Source organism: Capricornis sumatraensis, chromosome 2 (assembly GCF_032405125.1).
Source record: "Capricornis sumatraensis isolate serow.1 chromosome 2, serow.2, whole genome shotgun sequence".
Taxonomy (NCBI): Eukaryota; Metazoa; Chordata; class Mammalia; order Artiodactyla; family Bovidae; genus Capricornis; species Capricornis sumatraensis.
Window position 1 is genome coordinate 158,812,501 of NC_091070.1, and position 23,639 is coordinate 158,836,139.

Sequence of the window (23,639 nt, forward strand, 5' to 3'; positions counted from 1 at the left end):
TCACACATTTAGTGAATTGTTACAGTTGATTCTGTGTCAAGCCAAAGTTTAGACTAACAGCGAACAGACTAACTCAGAGTGCTTTCTGCTTAGCAACCAACTTGTTGTCTCCTGTTTTGCTACTGAATGCACGTACTCATGGCTCAGAATTGTATCTGCAGCCAGCTGGTCTCAACTGGACAATACTTCATTCACCTAATTTCCAGACTAGTCAGGCAGAGACATCAGCTTTTTATTTTTAGTCATGAGGAAATTTATTTGTAAACTTCAAGTAGTAGCTCACCGATCTCAGAAGCCCTTGAACTATGAGAAGTTGCCTTTTAATCCAAGAATGCAAAGTCCTTGGAATTTCTGTTCTGCTTAATATTTTTTCCTCTTAAAACCTCTTGCAAGTATATTGTTTAAAAAACATAGCCTCTAACATTCTAGAAAAGAGAAAATAGCTTTTAGTAGAAAAAAATTTTAAACTCTAGTAATACTTCTAGAATTATTATCTGAAAACAAAAATTTAGAAAGTTAGTTGTGTGTTCATATTTCTGTTGTCTGCCTTTATCCCCCACATGATTGTTTTCTCTCCTAGAAAACGACAGTTTTGTTGGCATGTGAAGCTTCAGTTTCCTCAGAGTCAAGCTGTGTATGTAGAAAAAAGGTATAGTATCACCACTGTCTATTCAGAATTTACTTGTTTTCATTACGTTTCCTTATTTAAAATAAACTGTTAAATGTGATGTCAGTAGTAGAATGGATAACTAAGTATGGTATATTCATACAATGAAATGCTACACACCACTGAAAAAGAATCAACTACAATTACACATATCAACATAGATGAACCTCAAAAGTAATGTTGAGTGAGAAAATCAAGTTAAGGACGAATATAAAGTATGATTTTTGTATGTAAATATGGAAAAAAATAAAAGTATACTTTTTAGGAATACCTACAGTAATGGTGAAACTCTGAGGGAGGTGATTAGCACAGAAATCACAATAGCGTTTACTTCAACATGGGGACAGATGTTAAGGAGAACAGCATAGGAAGAATCAGGAGGGCTGAATCAGGAGCAAACATCTTCAGGCAGGTGGTTATACAGGAAATGAAAATAATCCCCAATTCTACTGTGATAAAATTACTGCTGTTAACATCACAATGTGTCCTCAGAAAATACATTATTTTGGACATGAATAATATATATACTCATAATTGGAATTAATTCACATAACAGTTGTTTATCCTACTTTTTTCATATTATGAACATTTTCAGATACCATTTAAAAATTTGAATGGTGGTATGCTATTTGATTCCTTGGGTTAAGAAAATTTTAAAGTTGCCTTTTAAATAATATCTTTAGCATATATTCATACTATGCATAAATGTCCTCTCTTTGTAATTGCCATATCAATTTTAGGGAAGAACTTTATTATTTAAGGTTGCATAACTGACTAACAACAGGGAAAGGACTTATATTTTGCAGGTAGGGATATGTAGCACAGTAGTGTATATGAATATGTATGAGCTTTTTTCCTAAGTAATTTTTGCTTAAAAGGATGTTATATTTTTCAAGACTAGCATAAAAGGCCTATGTTCAGTTTTTTCTCTAAAGCCACAATATTTAATAATTCTAAATTAACACCTTTAGTTGAAAATTATAAATAATAAATTTTGTTTTTGTTTTTGTTGGGAAGAGTACCAGATGATAAAACTATTAACGAAATCCTAAGACCTTACATTGATCCTGAAAAGTCTGATCCTGTAATTCGTCAAAGGTATGTTTCAAAAATCTTGTAACTTTCTGAAATTATTCTACATAATGAGGTGTGTATTATGTGCATATTTAAATAAAGCCATGTTTTTATTAGAATGTGATATTTTCATACAGTTTACTTTCTGTCCCATTTCCTTGGGGTGTACTCAAGGCTTTGTCAGTCAGAGGTGATGTTTTGGATGAGAATTTTAGTTATAGTAAAAATAACAGTACTTGACACTTTGTATTAATTCATTTAATCCTCACAATAACCCTTTAAAGTAGATTATTGCCATTATATCCATTTTACAGGTGGAGAAACTGAGCCTTAAAGTGGTTAAGTGACCTCATAGAGCTAATAATTAGGGAAACTAGGATTCAAATTCAGGCGGTCTGGATTCAGAGTCTGTACTCTTACCCCTTAAACTAAACTGCCTTTCAAAGTTGAGCTCAAAACTCTGAAAATTAGAGTTTCCACGTAGTTAAAGACAGGAAATCCTGTTTCAGCCAAGTCTTCATAAAACTAAGTAATGTAGTTCTGCCTCCTGTCCAGAAATACATGGACAAAAATGGTTAACGTAGCATAGTGGAAAGATTCAGTTATGAATATCTGCTTTAGAATAGCTAATTTTGTCCCTTATTAGCTATGTGATCAGGAGCTAACTTACTTACCTAAACTTCTGGGCCTTAATTTTTTCCATCAATAAAATGAGAATGATGATGTTTACTAGATGGGGTTGTTATGAAGCTTTCAAAAAATTATGTATATAAGGTTCCTGGTACAGAGTGTTACACATAGTAGTCAGCACTGAAAGAAGGAAACTGTTAGTACGGGAATGTGTTTCTGAGCAGGAGTTTCTTTTCACCAGGTGATACCTGCTTAAGATAGTAATGCTTGGTTGTTTTAAATTTTAAATTGGGTGAATTCTAAAGCATCTGATTCAGTTCTAGTTAAATCTCTTCTTCTACTTTTCATAAAAAATGTTGACTCAAACCCAATCTATGTCGCATCCACACAGTGTCTTTGGGACGGCTGCCATGTTTCTTTTCTTTTTACTGTAGTCATCGTTTAGTCATTCAGCTCATGTCTGACTCTCTGCGATCCCATGGACTGTAGCCCCCCAGACTTGTGTTTGTGGGATTTCCCAGGCAAGAATACTGAAGTGGGTTGCCATTTCCTTCTCCAGGGGATCTTCCCAACCCAGGGATCAAACCCGCATCTCCTGCTTTGCAGGCAGATTCTTTACCACTGAGCCACCAGGGAAACCTTTCCTCTTACTACAAATAATCTAATTGTTACCACTGGTCATATATTTAACAATGAGGCAAAATACCTGTCATCAAATTAGATACTTTAAAAAAAAAATAAACAGATTAGCAAGATTAATCTGTGCAGAGAGAAGATGGGTAATTTTTTTTACATTTGGATTGTTGGTTAGAAAATATCTTTAACCCTTTTTCTGTGCTTGGATAGGTAAATTTTAAGTATTATACTTAGCTATTTATAGATGCTTAGTTTTCCATAGACACAGTTTTAAAATACACTAAAAAGCAGTTTTACTTCCTTTAATCTGACTTTTTTATTTCAGGTTGAAAGCCTACATTTGCTCTCAGACTGGGGTCCGAATTTTAATGAAGGTAGAAAATATGCAGCAAAATTTAGTAAGGTAAAGTTGCTTCTCTTTCCATTTCTTTAAATGTTTTCTAATTCTGTAATACAACTAAGTAGCTTGCTTAGTGGAAGTGGCTAGTTATTTTACTAATTATCTGGCTGTCAGCAAAGCCTAGGCTTTTAAAAATGACTTTCAAATTAAAATTTTTATATAATCACACATCATAATATAGGATAAATGCAATTGAAAAATCACCCGGGTTAGAATATTTTGAAATAACATCATGTGCAACTGAAAGGTTTTTAAATTTCATTATAACTTATTTCAATAAATATTCTGTACAGGTGTCTGTGCTTACATCCTCAGTCATGTCCAGCTATTTAACAACTCCATGAACTGTAGCCCATCAGGCTCCTCTATTCATGGAATTTCCTAGGCAAGAATACTGGAGTAGGTTGCCATTTCCTACTCTAAAGGATCTTCCCGACCTAGAGATCAAACCCAAGTCTCTTGCATCTCCTGCACTGAAGCAGATTCTTTACTACTGAGGCACCGAGGAAGCCTATTCTATACAACAGAGTTCCAGTGTTCCAGGTTTTGCTTTAGGAATAAAAAGATTCATGTGATAAACTGACCATTGAATATATCACAGTGGAAAGAGCTCTACACAGAACGTGAAGAAAGCCAGGCTGTAACAAACCTTATGACTTGAGAGTTTTAATATCAGTAGGCTCTCTTTCCTTCTTTAATGGATTGATGAAGCAGGCAACGTTGACAGATCTTTGAGAGTCCCTGCAGTGTGTCCTTAATAAGTGCCAGTTACATGTGCATTATACTAAATTGCAGAACACTGATCTCTTAAGATCTGTGATGCTTTCCCCCTTTTGTTTCATTAACAAAACTACTAGATTCACTTCAGACTAAATATGATTGGTCTCATATACTTGTATAGCTTAGAGATTTAAGCATCCAAGCTATGAAAACAAAGCGGGGTTTGAATCCTGGCTCAGTCTGTTTCTAATTACATTAACTTGAGTAAATTACATAGCCTAACTGCCTTAGTTTCCTCATCTCTAAACTGGGGGTAATAATAATCAGGTTGTCATGAGAGACTGAGATAACTATTAGCACATGGTAAGTGCATGCTTTTTATTATCACTATTGCTACTATTGCTGTTATTACTACTATTACAACAGATAAATGTATTCTTACAAAACATCTTCCAAAATTCAAGGAAACCAAAATTCCTTTAATTCCTTACCTATTATAAAAGGTAAGGTAAATGTAAGATACTGCATAGTTTAAAGTTTATAATATAGGATAGACTGCTTAGGCCTAGATAAGTGTTCGTTTTTGACTTGGAAATATGTACTGTAAATCTGTGAAGAGAGAATGGGAATGGTGATCTCAGCTTGTCCTAGAGGACAGAGTTTTCTCGGAGAGTGGCAGAAATACCTGGAGCATGACACAACCCAGAGGGGAGCAGTTGGTAAAACCTTTACAGGAAGTTACACAGAAAGAAATCCGAACATAGCAAGACAGGAAGATACAAGTGAGATTGGTAGATTATATTTTAACAAAGGACCAAAGAGGATACACCTTCACCAAAAAAGGCCAAAGGACTGTACTGCAGTGAAGATCAGATGACCTAATTCTAGACACTCAACTTCTCTGGGCTCCATTCCCCTGTAAGAGCCTTTAGTTTCTCTTATGTTATGGCTTTCCTTCTTTAGAAACCTAAAAAGGACTTCGATTGAGCCTTGGATTAACCTTGTTAATCCCCAGAGGGGAGACAATGGTACAGTAATAAAGTAAAAGATGAGTGGTATCGACTTTAAGGAATACCGAGAATACTAAACCCAAGCCAAACTGAGAAACATGAAAAGTATTCTGGCTTTCCCTTATCTATGTAGGAAAACATGTCTTCCAGATTTCTCCATTTGAGTTGTTTACTTATTAAACTCAATAATATATGAAAATGCTGTCAAAGAAGGGGAAGCAGTAGCTTACAACCAAGGTCTAAGAATTTTGTTTTTTAAAATTGCCATGCTGTGTAATTTGACTATAAATATATCAATAAATAAATAATAAAGTGATGTTTTTCACTTTAAGGCAATAATAATGTTAGAAACTCTTAAGTGAGATACCTTTTATCCTGAAGGTGGACCTATGTTGGACTAAGGTACATCCTTATATCTTGACTGTTAAGTCAGCCTTAAGTATAGTTATCCTAATTTCTACAAAACTCCCCAGTTTTATTAGCTTCCATGCCAAGAATTGACTCATTGGAAAAGACTCTGATGCTGGGAGGGATTGGGGGCAGGAGGAGAAGGGGACGACAGAGAATGAGATGGCTGGATGGCATCACCAACTCGATGGACATGAGTTTGAGTGAACTCCGGGAGTTGGTGATAGACAGGGAGGCCTGGCGTGCTGCAGTTCATGGGGTCGCAAAGAGTCAGACATGACTGAACAACTGAACTGAACTGAATCATGAATAATGATATTTGATACTATGGAGATACATTTAGAAGTATTTTTTTTTTATTAAAGATTTTTAAACCTGTGTTCATCAGATTATACATTCATAGATAGGCTAAGATGAGCATTTACACTTCATTGTATACTTAATTACAGTTACACCATTAAAGGAAAGTACATTCAGAGAACATCTAAGTAAGATTATTATAGGTTATAAAATGCAGACTTCTAATTTAAGATAAGGAGGATTTTATTATTTCCTGAAAAGTGCTTAGAAGGTTGAAACATATTTTTCTTGTGGCTTTCTGATTTTAAATATATCATACGATTTATAGCACTCCAGTAACTTCAGAGTAGTCTTTTGACCAAATACTTGGTATTGGTGATTTCCACTGGTTGTGTTTTTCATTCTTGGAGGGTTTATCACAATTGTCCCATTATGTAACTGATCAGCTAGAGCAAGCTTAAATTTTCCCATGCTTTAGCTTTACTTTATACAACTTCTTTGTTTAGATTGAGGTGATCATAGAATGTGTATCTCACCCTAAGGAATTTGTTGCTCCTTAGGTGTTTTCTTTCCAGAATACACAGGATTGAATTTGTATCTTCTTATAAAAGTAAGTGGGCTTCCTTTGTAGCTCGGTTGGTAAAGAATCCACCTAACCTGAGTTCCATCCCTGGGTTGGGAACATCCCCTGGAGAAGGAAAAGGCTACCCACTCCAGTATTCTAGCCTGGAGAATTTCATGGGCTGTATAGTCCATAGGGTGGCAAAGAGTCAGACATGACTGAGCGACTTTCACTCACTCACTATAAATGTAAGTATGTCTGCTTAAGTAAATCCATTCATTCATCCAGCAGACACTTAGTGAGTACCCATTGTGGTCCAGGTGTTATAGACATTAAACTGATAGCAGCAAGGAAAACCATTCTTGACTCTGTGGAGCTCACGTTCCCAATGGAGGAGAATTCATGTAAGATACTCTCTTGCACATCATTTCTCACCATGTTTCTGTTTTCAGAGAATAAATGAGTGTTTTGAAGCAGAAAAGGCTATGACAGTAATACTAGGCACCATCAGAGGCAGCCATTATATTGCGGCTAACTTGTTGACAAAATAAGTTAGAATACTCCCAGCTTTGATGTTGTTCATTCAGTTGTAATTTTTCAAAACTATTAAATTTTAGACCTATATTTTACTATTTACTTTCCATAAAGAATCATTTATTTTCCATAAAGAAATTCAGATGCATTTTCTATTGTTTTATGTTTACTTTGTTGCTGCTTTGATGTTCATATAAGATCCTGATTTTGATAACAATGTGGTTTAAGCTGTTGTAGGATGAATTCTTTTCAGATTTACTCAAAAGCCATTATTTAAGCACATTTACTCTCCTTGGCCTATAAATTACAAAAATTGGGGTTTATATAAGACTGAGTAGGGTACAGTTTTGTTGTAATGAAGAAAATAGACATGAAGCAAAGTTGACTGGGGTGCCTGGTGTGGATCTGTCTTCTGAGAGATGGAGATAAGGTCTGGAGAGGGTTAAGGCACGTTGAGTTTCAAGTAGAAGTGTCATCATTTTCTCAGTCGTTACTTTCAAAAAGAATGGCCTTTCTGTATTAATCCCTTATTACTAAGCTCCCTATTTCTATATCCTTTGAGCCTCAAAAGCTTCTCATAGATTCCTGCATCCCTGTCTTATATTTATCTCAATGAAACATCCCGTATGGTGATAAACTCCCTTTTGAAAACAGTGGCTGCCATATGCATCTTCATTTTTATATTCCTGACAGTGCTGAGTCAGTGGCTTTCCCATAGTAGGAATTCAGTCTTGACTCTTTTATTAAGTAGTGTGGTGGCGGTTTAGTTCCTAAGTCGTGTCTGACTCTTGTGACTCCAGGAACTGTAGCCTGCCAGACCCCTCTGTCCATGGAATTCTCCAGGCAAGAATACTGGAATGGGTTGCCATTTCCTTCTCCAGGGATCTTCCCAACCCAGGAATCGAACCTAGGTCTCCTGCATTGCAGGCAGATTCTTTACCAACTGAGCCACGAGGGAAGACCCAGTAGGTAGTATACTAATTCATTTAAATATATGTGTGCCTGCTATGTGCTAGGCGTTGATACCACTTTAAAGCAGGGTTCAGACAGCTTTTTTTGCGAGTGGCCAGACAGTACAGTTGCAGTTGTCAAGCTGCCACAGTAGCACATAAACAGCTGTAGACAGTACATAAAGTACTGTCTAGGTATGACTGTAAGACCTTATTTACAAAAACAGACGATGGACAGAATTTGGCCTGCTGACTGTGTGCCAATTCCTGCGTGCTTCAATTCTCAGTTCTCTAAAATGAGAGAGAAAGATAGATTATTAAAACAACTGCCAAGTATAATGTAAAGTTTCTTTAGAAAAAGCACTTGTTCAGAGAACAGGCTTTTTGATATATAACCTTGACCTGAAGTATCAGTAGGTTAAGATTGATCAAGTCTTTATTTTTCATTTATTCAGTTAATATTCATTGAGTCCCTTCCATATGCCAGCACAGTGCTAAGCCTTAGGAACACATAGACACCTAAAAGACTAGCCCTCAAGATGCTCACAGTTGAGGAGTGGAGACAGGTATGTGGTAAATGTTATAATAGATATGTATTTAATAATACGGCATAGCAGAAAACATGGGCATCTTTGCATGTCAGTTTTTGATCGGTGCACAGACCAGTTGTTTTCACTCTACTTGCAAAAATCGGCATATAGAGCCAGGAGTTGAGACTTTAAACCCAGACCAAATTAAAATATTGTCTAAGCTTTGATTTCATGAACGTCACAGAAGACATTATTACTCTTTTGTGGGGACTACCTATTGTACTTGCACAGATTCTATTAGTTGTTTCCTACTATGCTGGTTGCTGGTTATAGTTAATAATTTTGGAACACTTTTTTTCTTTTTTTTAAGCAAAAAAGCAACCAACAAAAGAATGACCTATTTCTCTTGGATGATTTTATTTCCATGCCGAGAGGATGTTTTTTAAATAAAAAACTAAAGTTACTTTACTTTCTTTGGATCTGTAACTTGAAATATTTAAAAGTCATTTACTGTGAAGTTAAGAGGTAAGATACTTTCTCCTATGCCCTTTTAGAGAAATTGGTTTTGCCTCCATAAAGGCCTCAAATGAGACCCTCCTGACTTCTTTTTGATTTTCACTAACACCCACCCACCAGCAAGCAAAGACCCCCTCCCGCCCGCTTCTACCTTAAAGCAGAGTGACTCCCCAGCTCAGGTGACTTGCTCAGATTCTGACTTCCTGGACTCTGAATTCTGCCTTCAAGGCACCACCTCTCAGATTTTGTCGATTCTGAGAGCCTGGTCTCCTGCCTATGTCACCTCCTCCAGGTCTCTCCTTGCTTTTCACCTTGCCCAGACACCTACTGGAGAAGGCAGTGACACCCCACTTCAGCACTCTTGCCTGGAAAATCCATGGACGGAGGAGCCTGGTAGGCTGCAGTCCATGGGGTCGCTAAGAGTCAGACACAACTGAGTGACTTCACTTTCACTTTTCACTTTCATTCATTGGATAAGGAAATGGCAACCCACTCCAGTGTTCTTGCCTGGAGAATCCCAGGGACGGGGAAGCCTGGTGGGCTGCCGTCTATGGGGTCACACAGAGTCAGAAACGACTAAGCAACTTAGCAGCAGCAGCAGACACCTACTGGCTGATTTTGCTCCCTTAGCATAAGCATCTCTCCAACTGATTATTTAACCTGTGTTTCTTTTCTCAGAGCATTGCTTCTCAGATTTCGGTGTCCATCATAATTATCTAGGACAGATGAAAATGTTGATTTTCAGCCCGCCTTCAGAGTTTTGGGTTTAGTCAATCTTACACAGAACCTGCATTTTTTTAATCTCTGCCTCCTAAGGGACCCTGACAGAAGTTATCCCTGGAACCACATTTAGAAACACTGCCCAGAATGGTAAACTCCTTGAGGACATTTTTAAATCCCATACAAGTATCTAATGTATTTTCTGTATAAAAAGTATTTGGTAGATGTTTATGCAGTTGAGTTGTTGAAGTTGTATGTAGAAATGTGTAACATTAGGATCCAACCAGTCCATTCTAAAGGAGATCAGTCCTGGGTGTTCTCTGGAAGGAATGATGCTAAAGCTGAAACTCCAGTACTTTGGCCACCTCATGCGAAGAGTTGACTCATTAGAAAAGACTCTGATGCTTGGAGGGACTGGGGGCAGGAGGAGAAGGGGACGACAGAGGATGAGATGGCTAGATGGCATCACCGACTCGTTGGACATGAGTTTGAGTGAACTCCAGGAGTTGGTGATGGACAGGGAGGCCTGGGGTGCTGCAGTTCATGGGGTCACAAAGAGTCAGACACGACTGAACAACTGAACTGAACTGAGGATGAATATTTGAAGTCAGATTTTCTACATCTTTAAAGATAGGGTCTGTACCCTTTGCCTAATCAAACTAGTAGTAAGAAACTAAATCTTATTTCAGGCTTACAGAGAATGATTGAAAAGTATACTCTACTCTGAAGATATTCTAAATAAAAAATTTATAATATACATGTTAAAAGGATTTTTTTAAAAAATCCTGCCATTAAGGAACTGAAGACCTTTGGACTTAAGATTATTTTGATAATAATGGTATAGAATTAAATATATATCAGAGAACATTAAAGGAATTCCAGGATTTCTAAGAACGGCATTAACTACTTTCAGATGCCTTGTCTTATGTAAATAGCCAGAAACCGGTTTTGCCTTTTAGTTAGATCCGTTGAGAATAACTGTGATGAAGGAAGGGTTAGTGCCTAACAGCAGTGTGCTCTCTAGATGAGATTACTTAAACTTCCTTTTGTTTCCCTTTTGGAATTTAATTCTAGTAATGAATTCTGCAGAGATAAATGGGGGGAAATCACTTAATCTAAGAATCAGTTGTAAAAAACCTTGCAGGTTAGTAGAAGATGCCATCATCAGCACTCATTCATCTCATTAAGAGATGCATTCCCAGTAAAAATATACTTTAAATGTTTGTGATATGTTTTTGTTTTGATCATTTTTGTACTAATAATAATTATAATTATTCTATCCAGAAGAAATTTTAACATTTAAAGCCTTAAGGTCATAGATAATAAAATGAAATTTTTACCTAACATACACATTTTTGTTATAGGGAAGTATACCTGGGTGATAAGTAAAAGGTTTTCAAGCATGAATGTATTTAGGATAAAATTCTGTAGAAAATTGAAATGGAAAGACAATCAAGGAGAAAGGGAAACCATATAAGATTTCTAACTATTAAGGAAGAACTTGTTCAAACAGTTTTTAAGTTGGTGAAATTCCAGCGAATTTACTTAAGAGTGATATAACTTTTTCATTTTAAATTATCAGTATTTGCACTGCACTACAAATTATGTTCTTTATAATCCGTTTAAACTTGTGAATAAAGATTTTTAAATGAAATTTTAGATGTCTATTTTAAAATGTACAAAGTCTCTTTGTTTTCTAAAATTATTTTATATTATGGTAAGCAGAAAAATGTGAAGAACGTGCATAAGTTTTCCCAAATGGAGACATACACAAATGTTTGCTGCAAGGGTATTTAAAATCAGAGTTAATCTAAAGGCTGCTGGATGTCTTTATGGAACATATAAGTATTAATGACACCCTTTTATTGAGTGCCTCCTACTGTTTTTTAAGTACTTTGTTAAGCATTTTATAGACATTACAATTATGTTACACAGTATATACCTTAGGCTTCCCTGGTGACTCAGTGGTAAAGAATCCTCCTGCACTGCCGGAGATGAGGGTTTAATCCCTGGGTCCAGAAGTTCTCCTGGAGAAGGAAATGTCAACCCATTCCAGTTTTCTTGCCTGGGAAATCCCATGGACAGAGGAGCCTGGTGGGCTACAGTCCATGGGGTCAAAGAGTCAGATACGACTTACCAACTAAACAACAACATACGTACATTATACATCATAAATATGTTTTATTACCCAGAAAGCCCTGACTGCAAATTTGTAACCACTAACTAGTGAAACCTAGGTCCAAACATAGGCACACCTGCTTCCAAAGCCTTGGTATGGTCTTTTCGATATAACACATGGCTCTCAGCACCATAAATGATCAGAGTATACATTCTTGGAAGATGTAGAACTCAATCCCAGTTCTTTGTTATCCATTGCTGGGATTATTGATTATTTTCCAAAGTGAGAATCATGAGCAGGATGAGTTCGTGCTCCAAATGGTCTTAACCATTGGCCACATTTTGGATCTAGACTCTAGAACAGAGGAAGCAAGGGATCATTTCAAAACTAGAAAATGTTAGAATCAACGTGAAGAATGTCTGCACACATAAAGAAAATATGTAGCACAGGTTGCTAAATATTTTCATCATCTCACAACACATCCAGTGATGAAATGGGTTTCATGTGTGGCATTCTGCTTGAGGCAGTTTTATGATAAGAATTGTAAACATAGCTTTAGAGAAGTTGACTCTTATTTAGCTCCAGGGAAGGTGAAACTCAGCTGGATGGATGAGTGGTTGAAGTTTCAGCTGCTGTGAACTTGTGAATATTAATTTCACAGAGACTGTACAGAAAGGTAGACCCAAAATGATATGACAGTCAAAGTCTTAACAGATGATAAGCCTACAGTTTCCATAGTAATGATCTCATTTCAACTATATACTATTTTGATTATTGATTAAGAGGATTATGTAAAACATAAAAAGTTTTCTCTAAAAACTTGGAAAATAAATTTTAAGTCTCGGCTTGATGTTAATCCACTAATTTTACCCATGCTAGTTACATTACATAATAACTCTTGCCAAATTTTATATACTCTGCAGAGAGAATAACAACATATTGAAATTTCTAGGTGATTCATTTTAGCCAAAGTACCTCATCTCCTTTTCAACCAGACTTCTCACTGAAATTCATAAGTACCAAAACTGAATTCTATGTGTGTTCCCACATTCTCTATTAATACCTTGTACATGTGATTTCTTCCTAGAAAACCTTCATCTTTTCATCTCTAGTGAATACCTGATAGTTCACCATTGTATTCCCAGTTCTTGAAACAGCAGCTGGTACGTGGTAGACCTTAGTAAGTATGTGTTGAGTGAGGAATAACCAAACAGGCAAATAATTCTATGGTGTAGTTAATTCATGAACTGCTTAACATTTAAGCAAGTTATTTGGAGGAACATGATCATATTTTCCAAAGTGATACTTCCTATTGAAGATTGAAGGTGTATAATACTCTTGCATTTAGTCTAGCACCAGAAGAAGGATATGCTTTGTTAACAGGAGAAAGACTACTTAAAATTCCCTGTGTTAATTAGGAGAAAATCCATGCAGGGGGAAGGATTTTTAAGAAACCAGTTAAGCAGGGAAGGAGCTTGAGTTAGCAAATGAAGTGCCTAGATACTACAGGCACCTCTGCAGCCTGAAAGAACATGTGGAGGTGAATAAGGGATAAGGAGAAGGTTTATTGAGTATCTACTTAGGTTTAGATTTCTATCATGACACGTGTCCCAATGAAATGTGATAGCTTGTTTCTTTAACTGGCACTTCCAATAAACTGTAGGGTTTATTTCTGTGAACTTCCATTACCTAGGAGACTTTCTTTATCTTAGTGTTAGTCACTCAGTCATATCTGACTCTGCGACCCTAGTGGACTGTAGCCCTCAAGGTTCCTCTGTCCATGGGATTTCCCAGGCAAGAATACTGGAGTGGGTTGCCATTTCCTTCTCCAGGGGATCTCCCCAGCCAAGGGTTTGAACCTGTGTCTCCTGCATTGCAGGCGAATTCTTTACCATCTGAGCCACCTTACATAGTAGATACTGAATAAATTTTTGAGGAATTGATTGATGAATGAATGCTAGGGACTGTTGACAATATTTTCATGTGCATTAATTCTAATGAAGCATGTACTGTATCTCTACAAGATAGGGATTGTGGACTCTGAGGAACTGAGTTACCCAAAGAAACCAAATTACAGTTACAAAGCCAGGATTTGGACTCAGGTCTTTTTGTCTACAGAATTTATGCTTTTTTCTACTAACTTGTCCATCATTTAAATGATGAACATAATTCCTGAAAAGTATGTTATTTCCCTGCTAAAGGTACAAAATTACCTTTGAAGTGCAAAGTCTTATTACTGATACTAGTTTGGCAAGTTACATTTTAGAAACATTTTCACCTATTAGATATAATCTTTACAAGCTAGCTGATGAGCTAGATAGCTTTTACAAGCTAGATAACTTCCATCATTATACTGATGAGGAAAACTGAATACTCTTGAGAAATCAGAGCATGTAAGGATCTGTGATAAGATTGGAACCCAAGCCTTCTGGATTTACAAGTAATTGAGCTTACTACTAATGGCATCTAGAATAAGAGCCTCGTAAAGCCCTCTTTAAAGAATGTTTTAAATTGCGTAGTTGGTCAGTTTATTTCACTACATCCCATAGCTTTCATATCATCAATAGACGGATCATCTACCTGTGTGTTTCTGAGCTGTAGAGCTTTATGAATGGAGGCAGGTGTCTGCACTGCCCCCACTCACAACCAGTGCTCCATGCCAAGCATGTGGAGTCTTCATTTACACGTTTACATAAATTACATAAAAGTCCCAAAACAAGGTACAGCAAACTACTGGTTCAACTACTGTTATATTTTTAATATGAAAACTAAATGAAATTAGGTAAGGAGAAAATTTGACTTTGGCAAAACCTGTTTCTAATGTGACATGGACAGTTTGAGTTGCAAAAATTGTCACACGGGAGTATCATTTGGAGAAATTTTAACTAATGCCATTTTCTTTTAAACAGAAGAGTTTCAAAAAAAACTGTCTGACCCCTGTATTTAGTTTGGTTTTACATGTGTTAGTTAGAATTTATGTATCCTTTTTTCCCCTATTCTGGGTCTTCATTACCAATCTGGTTTCTTTCTTCCTTTTCATTTGGATTTTAAAAACTAGTTTGTTCACTTAATCTGTTCTCTTTCTGCTCTATTGAAATAAGTTTAGTACTTATTTTAAAGGAATTTGATAAGTATGAATCTAAAACATTTAGTTTATAATTGATTACTGAATTCAGTTTATACCAAGATAAGTCATACTTGAAAAATATTTGCCTATAAGATAACAATAAATTGATTTATGTTAAGGCTAAGTCTTTCTAAACACCAAGAGATTCAACTGTGTACAGTTTGCACTTTTAACCTAGAAACCTAAATTAAGAAATAACACACAACTATGAAGAATATAGGTTAAGTGCTGCCTTTTGTAGATAAATGTCAAAAAACTTGCACAGTTTTAGAGCTGAAGGGAGCTTGGTGATCACCTCACCCAATGACCTTATTTTGTGATGGAAAAATTCTGTGGCCTCGGGATTGCTATTAAACTGTTAAATTTGGAGAATATTCAATTTTAGTTCACCTGTTTTTTAAGGGGGTAAAAGGGAAGGTGATCTAAGGGTTGTCAGTGGTTAGATAGGAAATAGAGTGGTTTGTGACTCTTCTCTCTTTTTTTTTTAAATCTGTGTCTCCTTTTGAGTTATGGGAAGTTTAAAAAATCCTAATTTGCTAATAAAGTGCGGAGAAGGAAGTTCAAGAACTTGGCCAGTTTCTTTGAAAGTTAGTAACAGAGCTAAGCTTAAAAGCATACCCTTGAATATCAGTCGCCTTTTACGTATATGATGTCAATCACTGTAATACCTGTTTAGCCTCCTGAGCTGTGCTGCCCTTGCAATGCCCTGGTGAAGATGCCTAGAGCTGGGTCAGCTAGTGAGCCTGTGAGAGTAATAAGCAAGTGAAATAACAAGAGGAAATGTCTAAGAGAGTCCCTAAGGGAAAAAGAAAAGACAAATGTTGGTATGTTAATTCTTTCAAACCCAAATAGTTTGTCTTGTGGTAGTAGAACCCTTTTACTAATGGGAACACCAGAGTTCTTGAAATTTTTAAAAAAAGATGACGCTTTCGCTTAGGATTCAGTGACTTAATGGTTTGCAAAGGAGCTGACTCCTAAAGGTTTTGGGCAGTGCCAAGCTAGACTCTACAGCTTGCCTCTAGATAATGGAAACAGAAGCATTCAAAGTAGTTACAGCCTCTTGGAAGTAAATGTAATAGGAAACAGTGATTTGAAAGTTGTGAGGAAGGCTGTGAGGCTACATTTTAAAATGCAGAACGCATAAAAAAGTAAGTGTTTCAGTGCTACCTAAGTGCCATTCTTCATTATTGAAAATGTTGACTGACTGTTTTGAACTAAAGTTTCTGTAAGAATGCCTTGTTATTTTAGGTAAATACAACTGTAGAACTGTGTTCACAGATTAAGTAAATGAGTTAACAATGTCTGTGTTTTATCATTTAGCCCTTATAATATAACTCTCTGAAATGAGACAGTTATTATCTCCACTTTCGAGCATGGAATAGGAATTAGAGAAGTAACTTGTCAAGAATCACAAACCAGTAGGAGACGGAGCCAGGACTTTGAGTGTTAGACTCCAAACCCAAGCAACCAGCAAAAGTTACTTCCTCCTTTAACTAACCGCCAGGTCCACAAAACATTACCACATTTATGTTTAATCGCCTTTCTTTATAAAACAGTTTATATAATTTACTTCCTAATTACTGGCAAATATTAATGGTAGACTAAGAGTAACCACTAGTAAGAAAAATCAAAGAAATTCAGAATTTCAGTGAAGTCTGACCTCTTTTAAGTGATAAACTGGAAAACAGGTCTCCAAGCTGATTGACACTCGATAGCGATATTGCTATGATAAGTTTGCAACATCTTTTAGTAAACAGTAAAATTCAGTGATTCTAATTAAAACCACACAACTGACCAGGTTTATTTTAATTGTTTCACTTTGGAAATCTAGGGAAGCTTAACGAAGGTTTAATATTTTACAAAGAAAATACCTAAAACATTAGATATGAACTGAAAATTCTTTACCAAAAATAATTAAATATGTAGAAAACATTCCCTTATTTGGAAAATGTCTCTTAATAGAAGCCTTATGATTCAGTTAAAATGTACAGAAGATAAGTTACCACAAGTGTTTGTAGGATGCCACTTGAAAACTTCCTATTTGAAAGTTCAAGTCTTACTTTCTCCCAAGAAAAATTGAGTGACATCCTTTTTATATTTTACTTTATAAAAGTTAATTGTATACATCTATATCTAATTCAGTCTCTCTTTTTTGTATAATCACTGTTAACTTAAAAAAAATGGCTTGTTTCAAATGGAAATAACGTGCAAAAGATGTGAAACATTTATTCCTTGAAGGCTGGAACCACTTTTAAAATATCATAAACACGTCTGTATTATATTACACAGGGAAAAGAATGTACACGTTCTGTGGCCTATGGGCACGAGGGTGACTAGTTTAGGAAAACTGATGTTTTGCATTTCAAGTTTCTTTTCAACAGATAAAATATTCTGTGATTCTAAAGTGAAGAATTTAATTGTGGTCATGCAAACATAAGTAAAGTTTTGGCTTTACAGTTGTTTTCTCACTTGTCAGTCATTTCTTAAAAAGAAATCAGTTTTTGTAGTGGGCTCAGCTTTGCATTTTGTGAAGAAATTCTGTTTTCCCTCATTGAAAAACTAGCGCATGGGACAGAGTTAGCATACAGAGGAATCGCTACACCAAGAGTGTAGTGTGCTGCCTGTCTCCAGTCAGCTGCAAAGTGTGGTGCAAACAGTTTGTTGCTAATTAAAAAATACCAAAATTTGAATGTTTTACTCTTAAAATTACAGCAGATTCAAATGTATCTCAATAGCAGCCTCACTCTTGATCACTGGTATTTCAGTGTACTTTCTTGAGTGGAAGGAAGGAGGCTGGTGTTCCAGCTGTCAGGCCTGGTATCTCTTGGTATATGTGCTTTGCATGTGAGTATCATCTGTCATCTGCGGAGATAAGAGAAAAAAAGTTGGAGAACTGCACTACACTGGTGGAGGTTCTGAGGTTTTTCCTCTTTGTCATGTCGTGATAGTCACATGCCAGCACATTCTCTTAAACAGTTCTAATGAGCTAGCTGAAATTCTCCTACCTCAGAGAGCAAGCAAGGAAGAATGCTAGGGGCATATATCTTTAATCAACTGAAAAAAAAATTGTTTTTAAATAATGACTTGAGAATTTCATACTTTAAGGAATAGATAGTGAAGTCGCTCAGTTGGGTCCAACTCGTAGCGACCCCATGGACTACAGCCTACCAGGCTCCTCCGTCCATGAGATTTTTCCAGGCAAGAATACTGGAGTGGGTTGCCATTTCCTTCTCCAGGGGATCTTTCCGACTGAGGGATCGAACCCGGGTCTCCCGCATTGTAGGCAGACGCTTTACCGAATGCTTTACCGTCTTTAGGGAATATTAACATCTAATTTCCTGTGACACATTTACTGGCTTATGTCATAGTGAAAATGTGTCTGACTCTGCGATCCCATGAACTATACAATCCATGGAATTCTCCAGGCCAGAATACTGGAGTGGGTAGCCCTTCCCTTCTCTAGGGGATCTTCCCAACCCAGGAATTGAACCCACATCTCCCACATTGCAGGCAGATTCTTTACCAGCTGAGCCACAAGGGAATCCTAAGAAAACTGGAGCCTAAGCAAACTGGAGTGGGTAGCCTATCCCTTCTCCAGCAGCTCTTCGCAACCCAGGAATTGAACTAGGTTCTCCTGTATCACAGGCAGATTCTTTACCAACTGAGCTATCAAGAAAGCCCAAAAAGTGCAAGTCACTCAGTCGTGTCCAACTCTTTATAGATAAACTCCATATTTCTTATATTTTGTGCTTTTACCTCATTCATAAACTCAAACCTGTTTTTTTTTTAATTTCAAAATAAAGGAAAGCCAGATTTAATTATATGGTAATATAAATTTTGGAAAATATAATTTAGAATTAAATTTTTACAGAGTATTTCATAGTCAGTTATTTTACTGCCATATATTACTATAAACTATCAGGGCTAGTTGTTTGGTTATCTTTTAAGGCTCAAACTAAATACATTTGAGGAATTTGAGTTTGTAGCTAGTCAGTATAGTATCCAAGAAAAATTAATGACACATCAAATATAGATATTATATAAAAGCCTTTATCCCTTAAGATGAAAATGAATAACTTATTCTAGAGCTTTCCTAATATCAAATTATTTGATATGCTTTTGATTTACTTTGGGATCTCATAATAATAGCTCTTTTACCCAATTTTCTTAGTGGTGGTAAACTTACTATATTATAAGGAAAAAGCTATTGAATTATTGTCATCTCCATGTAAAATTTTTTAATATAAGGAACTCATTTTATTTATGAATAACTTCAAATAAAAGGGTATTTTTATTTTTATTTTGCTTTTTTTCTAAAAGATATTATGAGCTGGATCCTGACAATAGTCTCCTTGACAATTTGAGGGGCAAAGTGATCATTGAGTACCCAACATTACATGTAGTATTAAAAGAATACAGTAATGACATGAAAGTTCTTCACCAAGGTGAGTGTAAATTTCTTCCTGGTAACTTTTAAATAATGGGTGAAATTGAAACAGTTACGTGATTGTCTTTATATATTTTTCCACTGTATTTACACACTTAACTGAATTTCCTCTGTAACTACAGATAATGCTATAAAGAAAAATATGATTGAGCTGTTGCTTCTGTCCTGTTTGAGAGCTTGTAAGCTTTTATCAACTTAAAATGAATGAATCATTGAATGTCTGCCTCTAAAAAGATGTCCTTTGCCTCTTTGGAATTTTTTGTATTTTGTCTTTTTCTAAGGTAATAATCTTTAAGTAACAGTCTGTCTAAGATCAGAGAAATTTATTCCCTAGTTAAAACTCCTTAGAGAGTCGTAAAATGAGAGATCACAAAACATTTTTAGTATTCTGTACTTTTCCCTCTTTGATGAATAGTAAAGTTGGGAGGAAGTACCAAAACTGGAAATGGTATGTGTAAAATGTTCATATATAGGGTGACTTATCCATATTTGCAATTACTGTTGAAACTAATTATGTAGCTGAATGTAAATTCTAAAAGATGAATAAAATTTAAAAATTACTTCTAAAAAGAAAAAGAAGTTACTTACCTTAACTCAGAACCACTAGATAGCACTTTCAGCTAAGAATTATAGGTACAGGCCAAGTCTCATTGTAACTCCAGAGAAATATAAAATCCTTGGATTAGAAATCTATGGTTCAGGTTTTATTGTTATACCAGCATTATAGACTCTTAATAGGCAATTTCCTTTGTTGTAAGGTCTTCTCTGTATATGTGTATGGTAGCTTTTTTTCTTTGTGAAAGTTAATAGAAAAAAATTTTTTAAACTAGCCAAACTTTGTTAGTGCCACAATTTGAAGCCAAATTTTTAATTGGCAAACATGAAGTTTCTAATAATCAATTAGCTCTCTAAATCTTTAGGTTAATTCTTGACTTTATGTTTTGGTTTTTTTTTTTAATAATTTGAGAACATCCATTTTTATTTTTTCAAATTAGAAATTTCAGTACTAAATGGCCAGTTTCACTTTTTTTTTTAAACTGTGTTATACCTTTCTTTTTCCTTAATATAATTCACATAGCTCTCTCTCTCTCTCTCTCTAAATGTTGGTTTCAGGGAAAGCTGTTTAGTAATATGGGTTACTAGCCAGAGCAAACATTGTCTGTGTAAATAAACACTGCACACACAGCTCCTCTTTCACCTTGTTTAGGAATGCACATTGAAGTAAGGCTTCCTGTCACGAAGCAAAAAGAAAAGGCTACTTTTTGTAGTGTACTTGGAACCCTGTGAAGTAAAATTTGGTAGTTTTTGGTGGTTGTTCGATATTTGACTTATTTATACGAACCTCAAGTGACTTGCGCTTTCAGTATAGAGGATCATTTAGAGCTGCTGTGGCAGAGAACTGAAGAGGACCTAGCAGGATTTTAAGGACCACATCAGTGCTGTCACATCGTGAATACATGGACTCTAAAAATACTGCCAGGTTTTCCTATAGATGCATTTCTTTGTGTAAGCACCTCAAGGTGTCTTTTTCTTTGTGCATTCTCACAGCACTGGATATTCTACAGGGTGGTCCCTTAGTGCGGGGGTGGGGGGGGGGCAGAGGGAGGCAGAAAGGGGGTGTTATATAAGAACGGGGCATTTTCTTTGGAAAGCCTTGAAATTTTTTCTCTCTCCAGAGGCAAAAAAAGTTGGATTTTGATCTCGAGTTCATAGCAAAGGTGTTTCTCTTCTAGTTTGGGGAATGTGTATTTCTGGCCTGGGATTCAGTTGTTTTCACATTTGATGATTGTTAAAATGTTTGTTATGAGTATAGATGGCCATAGTTTATTTTTTAAAAAGTCTGCCTCCATCTATGGGCAATAGACAAGTTTTGTTTGCTTTCGGCTTTTTATGAAATGGAAAAGGTTAAGCAGTTAATGTAGCCCCACTGGATTGGAGGCGTAGAGTGCTGTCCCCACACCTTGTATCAGTCCAGTGGGAAGTGCTCAGAATGGTGTTTCTTGTCTCACAGGTCCTGTTTGCCAAACTTAGCTGGTAGATTTAAATGACACAGTAAAGGCATGCTACATTTCAGACTAAGGGGAAAAAAAAGAATGGAGCTCCATTAAAAGAAGAAAACTGGGCAACTTCAGTAGGCAGCAAAAGGAAAAGCATCCCAAACTGCAATACCAAACAGGACAAAGCCCACTAACTTAAAACTTAGCAAAATATTTTTCTCTGATATAACTCAGAATCACAGACTACTTCTACCTTTTTAGGTTTCTCAGGTGGCACTGCCAGTACTGAGACTTAAGAGGAAGATCCCCTTGGAGGAGGCCATGGCAACCCACTCCAGTATTCTAGCCTGGAGAATCCCTTGGACAGAGGCGCCTAGCTGGCTATGGTCCATAGGGTCTAAAAGAGTCAGACACAACACTGAAGTGGCTTAGCATGCACGCACCCAACCCAAAAATGATTACTTGAATTAGTGAAAATACTAACATAGAAGTTACTTACCTATCAGTCCTTTCTTATTTATTTATTTTGACCGTGACATGAGGCTTGTGGGATTTTAGTTCCCCAACCACGGATTGAACCTGGGCCCTCGGCAGTGAAAGCACTGGGTCCTAATCACCAAACCATCAGGGAATTCCCACATCAGTCTCTTCTTGGGCCAGTAAATCCTTTCTTCGATTCTCCTGCCTCACTCCTGCTTAACCCCCACCCCCCGCCTTTCTGTTTCTGTGTGTGTGTGTGTGTGTGTGTTGCGGTGGGGGGGTGGGGCAGTGGGATGGGGATGGAGTTCAGGCCATCTTTACAGCACAGCAACTTTACAGTGCAATAAGGTCTATAATGGTTTCAATCCTGAGAAAGCCAGAGAAGACGAGTAACTTGTATTATCATGGAGAGAGACCTGAAGGACTCTGCTAGGATCTTTATGAACTTCTACAAAGATCAGGACCATATCTCGGGTAGAACCTATTTCAATGCCTTCCTTGTGAAAATGACCCTATGGACACCAGTTTGGTTGCTGGTACAATGTTACATCTAGGTACCATTGACAAACCCAAGGAACTTGGCAATTGGAATATGAAGCAAGATCCAAATTTATGGTTCTAACATCACCTCTTATTAGCTGGGTCCTTGGCATTCACTCTGCCTCTGAGCTTTATTTCCCTTACCTACACAATGGAGATAAAGGGCTATAAGCCTCAAGCAAATAATCTGTATTTTAACCTTAACAGTTTTCAAAGTGTTTATGTGCCATTTCCTTTTAGCTTCCCTGTACAATAAAATAAAGAGAGCAGTTATTCTGGTTCCCATTTTGCAAATTGAAAAAAAAAAAACACAGTCTATAAGTTGGAGTAGCTTACAGTTATATTAATTCAGTATACATGCTACACTGGGGAAATAAATATAGGAGAGAAAGGCCCAGTGTCTATCCTCGTGGAACTCTGCATTAGTGAGTAAAGCATAGTTTTGCCGTAGTCAAGACAGCTCCTTTAAAGGAGCTCCGTTTCTGCTCTCAGTCTCCTTTCCTGTGAAAAGAAGGAGATGGCGATTAGCTAGTCTTCTGTCAGCCCACATTCATTCAATATATACTGACCCTCAATTTTAAGTTTAAAAAAAATCCTGGAAAAATTTATTCCAACCACACTTGGCCAGCCTGAGTGATAATAGTGGTCTGTCCAGTGGTGCAAGTATCGGATCCTGCCCACACTGTGAAGTGACCATTCCTGAGTCTTCCACAGAGGCAGGAAGGATGTTACCTCACAAAATATAATTGCCACTTTCAGACATCATTTCTGTATTTATTGTGGCCAGAATTGTATATCTCAGCTGCCTGGGACATGACATGGTTTGTCTGTCCCCATGAGCAGTGCTGTTGGTATGAATCAGAAGGGAAGAGAGAAGAGGGAAAAACAGAACAGGCTAAACAGAAACAGTATACACACTTGACTGTATGTTTCCTTATTTTTCCAGTGAAAAGTGAATCTGCTAAGAACATTGCTGATGAAAATTGAGCACTTCTTTTGGAGGAAGAATGTGTCAGTACCCAGATAGTGGCAGAGGACCTTGTTGGAAGATTTGGGGGTACTTTCTCTTGGTCATTGGAAAGTTTTATTTCTCTGAAAACTGATTAAACCATCTTGGAAAAAAAATGTTTTAATGTATTTTCTAGCTTCCTGAATTGACTTGTAAGGCTCAGACTTTAATATGCTTTATTCTGTAGGCTGAAAACTGTTGTTAGTTTAATCCAAGGATTCTTCGTTAGCCAAAAGTTGGCATTCTCTTTAGCGGGACCTCAC

General features: G+C 36.6%; 1 protein-coding gene across 3 annotated transcripts in view; it reads left to right on the forward strand.

Annotated features, from left to right (window-relative positions):
- ZNHIT6 (zinc finger HIT-type containing 6) overlaps positions 1 to 23,414 on the forward strand; it is a 57,626-nt gene extending 34,212 nt beyond the window's left edge. For 2 of the 3 annotated variants that reach the window (XM_068965228.1, XM_068965229.1), the window contains 5 exons: positions 581 to 649; positions 1,685 to 1,765; positions 3,333 to 3,410; positions 19,224 to 19,348; positions 23,314 to 23,414. In XM_068965228.1, the coding sequence (XP_068821329.1) occupies positions 581 to 649; positions 1,685 to 1,765; positions 3,333 to 3,410; positions 19,224 to 19,348; positions 23,314 to 23,354 (394 nt within the window). In that variant the 3' untranslated portion in view covers positions 23,355 to 23,414. The remainder of the gene's footprint in view (positions 1 to 580; positions 650 to 1,684; positions 1,766 to 3,332; positions 3,411 to 19,223; positions 19,349 to 23,313) is intronic. The other variant, XM_068965230.1, reaches the window with a different exon arrangement.
- The last annotated feature ends 225 nt before the right edge of the window (positions 23,415 to 23,639 follow it).